General features: G+C 39.2%; 1 protein-coding gene across 1 annotated transcript; it reads right to left on the bottom strand.

The window, feature by feature from the left end:
- Positions 1 to 6,971: 6,971 nt before the first annotated feature.
- LOC114715917 (low affinity sulfate transporter 3-like) lies at positions 6,972 to 10,439 on the bottom strand. The gene is made up of 12 exons (XM_028900831.1): positions 9,870 to 10,439; positions 9,736 to 9,784; positions 9,446 to 9,653; positions 9,159 to 9,357; positions 8,953 to 9,018; positions 8,626 to 8,856; positions 8,403 to 8,529; positions 8,012 to 8,298; positions 7,729 to 7,922; positions 7,551 to 7,624; positions 7,377 to 7,453; positions 6,972 to 7,274 (listed from the first exon to the last, which is right to left on the bottom strand). Exons 1-12 carry the CDS (start codon positions 10,161 to 10,163, stop codon positions 7,131 to 7,133), a joined length of 1,950 nt encoding a protein of 649 aa, XP_028756664.1. The 5' UTR covers positions 10,164 to 10,439; the 3' UTR covers positions 6,972 to 7,130.
- Between the last annotated feature and the right edge of the window lie 1,046 nt (positions 10,440 to 11,485).

The following is an 11,485-nucleotide window of genomic DNA, read 5'->3' as shown; positions in this document are numbered from 1 at the left end:
GAAAGCGGCGGCCTCGATTTTGATGAAGTCAACATCCTCGACGGTCTTCCTTCGCCTCCCCACTCCGACAACCTTCATTTTGGAGCACTGCTCACCTCTCACTTGCCCCACGTACGTAATTGCCTATCTCTGATCTTCTCCCTCCCGCCATTATTCTTTTCTTCATTCTTCATGTTAATAATGAGGGAGCATGTGCTCTGTTATATTATGTAGGAGCAGCAGCAAGCCGTAGCTGGAGAGGTGGAGTCCTCCGTCGCCAAGAGTGGAGCTCCTTTGCCAACCAATAATACAGTAACTGCTATTCCTCCTCTCCTACCTCCAACGTTGTTAGCAGTTAACAAGAAAGTCGCGCCTCTGTGTTGGTGACGACCGACACTGATGGTGACGGCGCTGACAAGGATATGCAGTAGTAATTGTTTTTTAATGATTATTTATTCATCTTTTCTTTAATTTGGGGGGGGGGTTTTCCAGGATGTGGAGTTGGCAGAAGCCGTTGCAGCAGAATGGGAGGCCCAGACCAAGGGAAGCACTGCTGCTTCTGACACACTCCCTGCGGTCACTGTCTCCCAGGTCCTTGTGGACCCCATCGCTGACGTTAACGCTCGGACGCAACTCCACCCCGTGCTGCGCATGCCCCCTCCAAAATCTCCCTCCCCGCTGGTATTCACCCCTCGATCACCCTTCTCCCTCAGCTTTCACTTTATACTCCTCCTCCTACTAAAAATAAATAAAACTTGGGCCTTGCGTTCTGCGCCATGTTGGTATCTTGCATGAAATTTAGTTTAACATTCCTATTGCTTACAATTTCTTATGTTATTATATCAACTAACAATATTTATTTAAACCAATCATGTCTCTCCTTCTAAAATTATCCATCATTTGTGTTCATGAGTTTTACATATTCTGCAGTCATTAAGAGTCATATACAAGTCATTTTCCGTGTTTTGAAATGTATTAAGAATTATGATATAACAAGTTCCTATTTTATCCGGGAGCATGCGCTGTTAAATTTTTTTAAATCAGTCAATTCATATAATTGCTCAGATGTTAATTATATCAATATTTTCCTTAACCACAAATAATTTAGTTCTACATATTCGCTTTACTCTCTCTCCGCATCTATCTTCCCGACCCATTCCATCTATACTTTTTGATCTAATACTAGTATTATTTATTCTATTCTTTCTCTTGTCATGGTGTCGTCATTTATTATTTCTATATTATTATTCTGTAATGTTTGTCGAAGACAATAATTAATCACCCTCTTTTACCGGCCACTACTTCAATTCCCCTTCATTTAGTTCTTCCTCTAGTTCATTAATATATATATTCATCGGCTTAGCTTTATGACGGTCAAGTGTGTTTTGAAATTAGTACAAGACATATTTATTACCTATCACCGAATATGTCGTGCACTCATTTGGGTAAAATCCAGCATCTAAATCATGTCCAATTATTTTTGCTTTAGAAAAGAGTTTTTGGAGAACGTAAGATTCGGGGTTTAATTGGGAAGGGTAAAACCCACCATCTAGATCACGTCGTACTCTTTGCCTTCACGAATGCTCGTGGCTCTCCAACATCGGGAAGCCGTCTGTTTTGTGTGCTGTGTGGGCGTAGCTTCACTACGACCACTTTCCAACATATGCTACCGTTTTAAAAGATTTTTCCCCCCTCAGAAATTCAAATGTTTCCAGCCAAAAAAATTGTGAGCTTGATGGGCGCTGATGGACATGCAAAATTGGAACACATGCATCTTATCTTCTTGTTTAGTCGATAACAAGAGCTATTTACCTTCTATTTTTTCAATATATTACCAGAAACTATTGCGGGTCACAAGCATTAATGCACCTACATACTACTTTAAGAAATAAGCCGAAGTGTTTATGAGTCACTGTTATAATTTGTTATAGGCTTTATACTATCTCTGGATTTTAATATAAGAGCTAGTAGATTAATTTAAGTACATTAAGAAAATTAATTAAGTTAACTATCTATAATAAATAGGTATTGTTTTTCCTAGAATTACCTTACTAATCAAATGTTATTTAATAAAACATTTAATATACACAACTATTACAATGACTACCTTAAAAAAATAGATAAACAGGAGAGAAAAAGTAACTTGAAATCTTATATTCAGGATTGATTTGAAAGTTAAACTAGCTCTTACATTAAAGACTGGAGCTTGTATTTTACAAATAGTCTCACTAATAAAAGAAAATGATCGCCTAAATCAAATGATGCTGAGAGTTTGGTACGGTGATACATGATTCCTTTTTAGCGTATCTCGCTTGGGTTGAATATATAGCATATACAGTATCATGATTCTTTTGTTGTTTATGAAGCATGAGTGTCATCATCATAATACCTATAATTATCATTACTGACCTTATCTGCAATTTTGTTTGATCACATAATTATTATCAGGAGGAATGGTTCTCAAGAGGAATATCTGCGGCACTTAGGGCCCCACCGAATCACGTCGATTCACTCTTTTCTCAGCATGAGAATATGCATATGTATGTGGGCAGCTCCTTCGATCATTTTATCAACTTATACACATCAAGATTCTCGGCCTTTTGCTGTTGTTGCTGTTGTTGAGCACGCATGATTTCTTTACGTTGTAGGTCTCAAGGCATGGATCTAATTAGTAAGGAGCGCGACGCAAACAAACAGACCATGCTGGGGACAAACATGGCTGCACACAATGCTTCGCGTGGAATCCATCAGCAGAAGCATCCCTCTCAACCATCCACAATCCTGAGAAACCCAGTAAGTAGTACTATATTATCCAAACATGCATATCTTTGTTAATTATCATGCTGACGATACTCATATTTTCAAACATGAAGCAGACAGAGAGAGGGCTAGGAATTACAGGCACTGGAACATTAAGCCAAGGACAGCTGCTGTCTAACAAACTGCCTCCAACCAGGTCCAACTCAACACTGTACCAAGCTTGTTTTCTCATCTCATTCTCTAGTTTGCGTAACTGTCATAAAATATTTTCTCCACAATAGGTCTCGATACCTTAGAAGCCCTCCGCGCAATGCCCATGATTTGCGATGGGCCCGCAGCTCCCTTGCCTTTGAAGCGCCTGCTGTTTATAGGTATGCATATTGTATTATGTTAGCATTTACTAGCCCTCACTCGATTCGCAAGTTAATATATTTCAAAAGGTAATTGATTCATTGACATTTTATGACTTAGGCCCCAACTGTTCAGTCCTCTGATGGCACGAGGTAGCCACGTCCCCACAACGCAACATATTTCTGATCTGCAGAACTCCATGCAGCCTCCCTGCCCAACGTATTCGAGGTACCTGTGCTATATGTCCAACAGGACAAATATCAATCACATTAACAGAATTAACAGCTTTAGCTTGTTGCATCAGCTAGACACTAATTAAACGCCTATATTTTGTTATTCAAGGCCGGGGCCTTCCTCAACTTATCAGTCTGCTGCTGCTTCTGTGCCTCCGGAAAACCGTGATCATCAGCCTTTTCAGAGACTCGCGCTGCCTGAGCCTGCTGTTTCTACCAGGTAATTTAATATTTTTGATCTTATGGATACAAAGTTGACTCTCAGTTGACCATCTAAGCCATCTGTCCAATTTACTTATTGATTATTTTCTTTTTGCTTTTTTTTTTTTTGGGACGAAGGACAACAATATTGTCCCCTGATCATCATTCACGACTTGGGTCATCTGCGATGACCCTCACTTCCTTGGGAGCTGGACCTTCTGTGCCTCAAAGGTATATACCAAGTCTCTCACTTCATATTTGCCACTTGAATATACATCCCTTGGTTGAACATGAACACACCTCATGTTAAATATTTTTTGCACAACAGGTATCCCGATATTCGTGATTATCAAAGGAGTTATCTCCGTTCCCAACACAGGATGTCTCGTGGTTTTGTACAGCAAGCTCTTGGCTTAACACCACTTTCTGGGTAAGTACTCTCTTTAATCTGTGAAGGAAGTGCTCTCATGCACACTTATCATTTATATACGATAATTTTTCTGCGTTTTATGATTTAAAAGGGATAAAGAAAAGAAAGGGTAGTTTTTATTTCAGATGATTGGACCAAAGCTAACTTGTTCTGTTAATGCAGTACGCGTATTCATTTGTATAAATACCTCAAATAAGAAGTAATAAACAAGCCAGCTCTTTCCTTTTCAATCTATCTTTTTTCTCTCTCGGCTCTGACACTATCATTCATTTTATTTCGAATGTAGGTCACCGCCAGTGTCAGATAACAGTAAAGAACACAACCAACCATGGAACAGACCCAATGAACAGGAGAGCTCCCCATTTGATGGACCTCCGATTCTGCCTAAGATCTCAGTTTCAAATATACTAAGTCCAGTGGAGGTTGAAGCTTCCCAGCCTATCATCAATACCGCACCCGACCCGTCTAATCCATCATCACTTCCTGGCTTTAAAACTCCTGAGCTCTCTAGGCTTGCATGGTATGTGCCTTTTCTTTTGGAATATATGGGCTGTGATTAATTTAACGCGACCAATAGTCATTGAATTCATCCTCGATTTAGGCTTCCAAACAGCTCAGGTAATCAGCAGCAGAACGTGGCCCCTACTTCTACAGATATATTAACTGCAAATCCAAACAGTGAAAATTTTGCGACTCCTTCGTCATCGGCTAGGTAAGATACTTGAAATGAAACCACTTATGATCTTTTAAGCATTTCACATACTTCATTCTCGTATTTATTTGGTTGAAATATTGAACAGGCCACAAATTAGCAATCGGCTTCGGAGAATACTGGACATGGGCTCCACTCCTAAAGGCCCCAGACCAAAGGCTGCTTCGCCTTCGGGTCAAAAAGTTGGAACTTCAAAGAAATCTGCTTCCGATATGAATGCCCACCAGATTCGAGTTCCTGAGTTCCATGATCCAGTAGTAATCAAGAATTTCCATCACTTTATTATTATTATTAACCAACTCCAAGCTTTTAGAATGAAATGATGTACGATTCATCAACAACACTGTTGCTGGCAGGACAAATGGATGAAAGAGCTGGAGAGGGAACTGAACAGGGCCTGGAATCAACCACAACCACAGCCCACCAAGGTGAACTTCAACTTCACTTGAGAGCCCCAAAAATTAAAAAAAAAAAAAGGACTAAAGGAAGCTTTGTAGTGAAATATGAACTTTGTTTCTACGATTAATTTATGAAATTGTGGTGGTGGCTTGTAGAAAAAAGCAGCGGCACGCTCTGGTCGTGGCTTTGCTTGTCGACGTGAAAAAGGAGAATCATCTGCATCTAAACGTCGAAAGGTATCCTAAATATGGTTATGTCCTGGTTGGAGATTCGTGTTTGAACCTTTAATGAGACTTCCTGATTGGATTGGGTTTGTTTGGGTGGTTGCAGATTAATTCAGCCGAGAAAGAAGAAGAAGATGCACGCCCTATTCCATATGAAGCACAAAACCCTCGTGGATATGAAGTGAATGTGTCCGAGGACCCCAAGGCCTTAGAATTCTCTGAGCAAAGGTTGTTTAATTTTGTCGAGATATAAACCAAAAAAAAAAAAAATGGAAAAAAGAATCAGCTGATAGCTGCATTTTTCTTGAACGATTCACCATAACTTGTGCAATTAACTCCTTAACCGGATACTCCACATTAAATGAAAGCGTTTGTGGTTATGGATTTTCAGGGACTCTGACAATACTGCCCATGACATGCATTTTCAGGATCCGATCGTTCCCACGGACCCCCATATCAGGTTATACAGAACCGCAGGTACTCAACAGTTACAGTTTGTAGCATCTTCCTGTGACTGATATATGAGAATGAATATATTTTCTTCATATTTTTGGGTTAGAATTTGGCTGCTGATAACAATTTTGCTGTGGTCCATTCTCAGTGAGGGGAAATCGCGGATAGAAAGAAGTGGGAGTGTGGCTGGATTCACAGGAGTCAGAAGCAAGTTGTCATGTTGATTATGTTCTTTTTCTTCGTGCTGCGTTCATTTTCCAACAATAGGGTTATGACCAGGTCTTTACATTTTCCTTATTCTAGAAAGCTAATAATGGGAATTCTGAGTAGAAACTCAGTTTTATAAGTACATTTTGGATGCTCCGTTGTACAGTTCGTTATGCTTTACCCGAACAAGTCATGTCATTATCTAGCTGCTCTGCATTTGCGCTTCATCTGCATATTCTATAGTTCGCAAATATTTTCTTGTTCCCTTAATCAAAACACACACATACACACCACCCTCCGGTCTCCGGCGTCTGCTGGGTAAATTCATAGCAGTCTAAAAAAGTTTATGTGGAAAAAAAAAGGCGCAAAAGCAAATCATCGCAGGGAACCAAAAAACTACCATATTTTGTTTTACTCTCATCACTATTATTTTTAAAATTATTTTTCGGTTTGGGATGAAAAATGTGAATGTTATTTAAATTAAATTTGTCCGTCTCATATTTGGCTTTGTTGCTGCACATAACGATTATGAGTTTTTTTTTCCAATAAAAATTAAATCGTTCACATGATTTACATGCCTAATATTTATTCAAAACAAGTTGTTCTTGTCTCGAACAAAATAGAAAATCTGAATTGATTATCTACACAGTGCATTTACAAATTCACTATTCCCCCTCCCCCGTCCAACCTCACCAGGCCACCCCGTTTTGAACGTTTAGCAGCATGAATAGTTCAAGATTCATTTCGCAACGCGCGCTAATCATCCGCGCTAGTCGTGTTCATGGAAGTTACGTCATTGAATTTTAAAAATAGGCCTAGAGTTTGGGCCACATCGAAATTGTGTTTGGGCCTGTGGCCTATGCTTCATCTGATAACTTTTGAGGAATATTTTAGATTTAGATACGTCCCGTGTAAATTATTAAAGTGTATGTGTACTAATGATCCGAAACATAGGTAAAGATAAATGCGGTTTAAATTCTTTACTTTTCGGGTGTAAAGATTTAAATTCTTTGAAGCCGAAATAAAATCAAGATTCGAAACTATATTTACTCGAAAGGCTAATTGGATTCGGGCATTAATTTTTATTTTGAATGCCCGAATTTTATTTTGGATCTAGCCAGAGGCTGCTAGAACCTTGAAAATAACTATACATATTAGAGTGGGGATGTGAACGCACGTGTTCAAGGAGCCACAAATTTAGTAGCCAAAGACGCGTCAACAGCTTCTCCAGCCGTCAGAAAAACTCTTTCTTTTCCGATCTTATCCACAAATTGCGTCACTTTAAGCTTGTGAATCACTTGCCACCTTGGGTTCACCATAGCTAGCTGCAAACACACAAAAACACATCTCTTATCGCTTGTTGCAGAATTAATTAATATCACTATGTAACCAGCAACAGCAAGCAAATAAATTCATGGCGGTCTCACTTCTATGCCGCGGGATTGAAGCCTTTTGTGCAGTTCCTCCAGTGCAATAATTCCAGAAGTATCAACACCTATCAGGTCTATTATCAACACAATTCCAGAGGATCAGTATCTTATCTTCATTCCATTATACTAATCATAATGAACATTAATCAGAAGGGTAAAGAGGAGCCTCACTGGTCATGTCCAGGACCACTGCTTGCACCCTTGATTGTGCGGTCTGATCTTCTCTTGCGACCCGTTCCAGTATTCTGCAACAAGGGACCAAATTCGTACAGATTTGTTCGAGGAGAAAACTAATTCCGATTTGCGCTGGATGCACGGATGTCTCTTTAAAATGAAATATCGTGTTTACCTTTCTCTGACAAAGTTAGCATTTGCGAAGCAAAGTGAGCCAGAGCTTATGCGAATAACCGAGACGCCAGGAGTACTTATGGCCATGGGATACTGACTAACATCACAAAATGCTTCTGTTCTTGGAACTCTCCCCAGAACTTCTATTCCGGGCCGAATTGATTGAATCAGTATCTTCGCAAACGAGATTATTACCTGCGTCGAAACAAATGTCCTCTACTTTCACTCCATTTCGGCCAATATTAAATGTGAAACCGATGAAAATTAAATGGCGAAGAACTTACGGCAACAAGGAGCCCAATCTCTACGGATTTAAACAAGACGCCAAGGAAAGCACCAATGCAGGCAAGAAAGTCGAATTTGTCGACCTTCCAGATGTGATAAGCCTCGTTTATGTCAATGAGTCCGGGAAGCGCCGAAATAATGATGGAAGCAAGTATAGCTACTGGGGTGTAGTATAAGAGCCTTGTGAGTAATTGTAGTGACAAGAACACCGTCACCGCCATCACAATGTTTGATATGGCCGTTTGACATCCTGCGCTGAAATTTACCGCAGTCCTTGAGAAAGATCCTGCAAATCGCGTTCACCCAGAAACTGTTAAAATTTTTATATTCCTTCAACAGCCAATAAAGAACTTTTTCTGCAAAAACTCATCAGCAGAATAAGTCAGTCACCAGTTGCCACATAGCATGAAGTTAAAGAGCCTGCAATGTTCGTGAACCCCATTGCTAACATTTCTTTGTTTCCGTCAAGATTGTACCCTCTAATGGCAGCGAAAGATCGGCCTACAGCTATAGATTCCTGAATCCAATGTGCAGACCACCATAAGGAAGAGAGAACGCGCAAAAAAGTGAGAATTAAGAATCTGGACAAGATACAGGAAACGAATTAACACACAGTGAGAGCGATGATGGCAGAAATCAGGCCGATTTTAGCTGTCTGTCCAACATGTTGGCCATGGAATTGTAAAAGGTGAGCTGAACTAGGATTCAGGCCTCCTTTGACGCGCTTTATTATATTAACTCCGTGCTTATCGGCTCTTGTCAAATATACAATTAAAGTTGACAGAATAACCGATAGGAGAGGTGCGATAGCAGGCAACCAGAACAGCTTTTTGTTTCTTCTTCCCTGAAAGAGAGATATGAATTATCAATGGAGCAAATTAACCACTAAACTGATGTGTTCTACTTGTGTAGCTTGGATGTCATAAATTTTATTACTTACAATAACCCGGCTGAGGAGGAGGAAAATCAGGAACGAGCATCCCACGACAAAATTCAACGGGTACCACTGTTGACGAAATATATTGAAGGGAAAAAAAATAATGTCAAATAAGTAAACAAGATCTATGTATGAGCATGAAAGACATCTGGAAAATGCTATCAAGATACAAACTTATAATTTCCAATTTTTCTTATAATAAAACTCACTTTATCTGCAGAATTTGAAGTTATCTGTTCATGAAGTGACTTATAGACAGACTCCAAAACAGATACCGCATCAGTTTTGTTGGTGAAGTGTGTAATTCCCAGCAGCCCCTTGAGCTGCTGAAGACCAATCATGATTGCTGCACCTGCCATGAATCCAACCAACGCGGCATGGGAAAGAAAATCCACCAGAAAACCCAGCCTGAAAATGTTGGAGACTAGTCAGTGCTCCGAATGCAAGAAAAACTACAGATTTACAGGAGAATTTAAGATGAAGATAAATAACGCACCTAAAAATTCCAAATGTTGCTTGAAAGATTCCGGCAAAGAATGTCACCGTGAAGGCAAGGTTTCTATAGGCAATGGGGTTAGCAACGGGATCTTCCACTTGCGAGAGCAGGGAAGATAGCAGCAATGATACTACGGCCACGGGTCCAATTGCTATTTCTCTTGAACTCCCCATTACAGCATAGATAAGAGGAGGAACCACACTTGTATCTGAAACCAACAAAACCAGTATTGGCATTTGAAAGAGAAAAATTCATAGCCGAAAGTGTTGAAGCTGGAAAAGATCTCTTACACAGGCCATATTGAGGATCAAGTCTTGCCAAAGAAGCATATCCTATGCTCTGCAGAATTCAAATAGAAAATTAAGGTGGGGAGAGAAAACCGCTGCAATGCTTTTAAGAAGAGAGAAGCAAAATTTGTGAGTACCTGAGGTATGCTGAGGCTGGCAAGAGTTAAACCAGCAAGCAGATCATCTTTAAACTTAGAAGCTTTGTACTCTCTTAACCAGCTAAGGATTGGGAATAAGTTCAGAAAGAAGGACACAGCTTGTCTGTGGAAAACCTTCTTCTTGGATGGAGAAAAGTTGTTTCCACGAAGTATGGCCTCCTTGAGATCGAACAGCTTAGTCCAGAGAGGTGGTGGGCTAGGTGAATTTAATATCCACTGGGACCTCTCTGCCTGACCAGTGTCCTCAACATATAGGTGGCCCTGCTCTCTCATGGTGGAAACTTGAGCCGGCACTGAACCCACGAGAGTGCTAACTTGGAGTGTTTGGGCTAGCGCTTCAAGATTATACTAAATGTGGACTCATGGCAGTTAAGCAGCATCTCCACAAATTGCTAGGAGTCTACTTATTCGGGTGATGCATGCATGAGAGGGGTTGGGGTAGAGTCCTCAGTGCAGGGCAGGATAACAGCAGTACCACTACGATTGGCTAATGTCAAAAGTAGGAACTTGCTGAGAATCAGTATAAGTGCTGTCTTTATATAGGGGGCTCCATGAGAGAGCATCTCAGGTTATACCACAATCTTAGCTTCAGGTTTCTTGGGCAAATCCCATTTCTCACACCATCATTTTCCCTCACGATTGTCTTCTAGTGAAAAACAAAAATATAGTGATATAAAATGTGGGAACAAGTAATCATATAGTCAATCCGCAAAATAATAATTAAGCTGATCATTATTGTAAGGGCCACAATATTTTATGTAATAATTTCGCGCTGATCTGAACTGGCGGATCACACTATAGTTGTTTTAGATCTAAACTGAAATATGAAATTAGACTTTCAGATGAACTGAAACTAATAATTGAAGACGACGGGTCAGCATGAATTTCATATGATCATGAGAAAAGACACGTTTTCTCTATACCTAGCCAATTAATAATAATACATTAACCCAATTAACAGTTTCCTTGTGTGGGGCGCATTCAATAATTAAACTACGTTACCGTGTTCGTCAGGTATATATATAGGACTGAAGCAAAACTCTAAATTATCACATCCCTTACTAATTCTTAAATACTACTTCTGTACTTAATACAAAAATTAGTTGACTAATTTGAGTAGATTAAAAAAATTAGTTATATTAATTACGTGTAATAAATATATATTGTCTTTCTTAAAATATCCTTACCAATTAAGTATATTAGCTACAACTATTATTATTACAAGGACTGCCTTAAAAATAAATAAATAAATATGAAAGATAAAATAGATTAGGGTTTATATTAAGGATTAAAGGTAACAATATCTTAGATTATCTTCTAAAATATGAAAATATTAACATAAGATATAATATCTAAAACTCACCTTAGATGTACTCCTCCGGTTCTTAATATAAGACCCATTTAACTAATTTGAGTAGATAATAAGTTAGGTAAATTAGTTAATTACAAGAAAAGTGACACATTTTTCCTAAAACACCATAATCATCTTTTTAATATCCCTCTCCCTCTTCTACTTGATTATGGTTGGGAGAGTATCCATAGGGGTAATTTAGAAAAATTAAAAAATATGAGAAATGGGTCTTATATTTAGGACC

The sequence above is a fragment of the Neltuma alba genome, unplaced genomic scaffold, assembly GCF_004799145.2.
Source record: "Neltuma alba isolate B1F8T4 unplaced genomic scaffold, ASM479914v2 tig00002043_pilon, whole genome shotgun sequence".
In the NCBI taxonomy this organism is placed as follows: domain Eukaryota; kingdom Viridiplantae; phylum Streptophyta; class Magnoliopsida; order Fabales; family Fabaceae; genus Neltuma; species Neltuma alba.
This window is presented reverse-complemented; position numbering and strand designations above follow the sequence as displayed.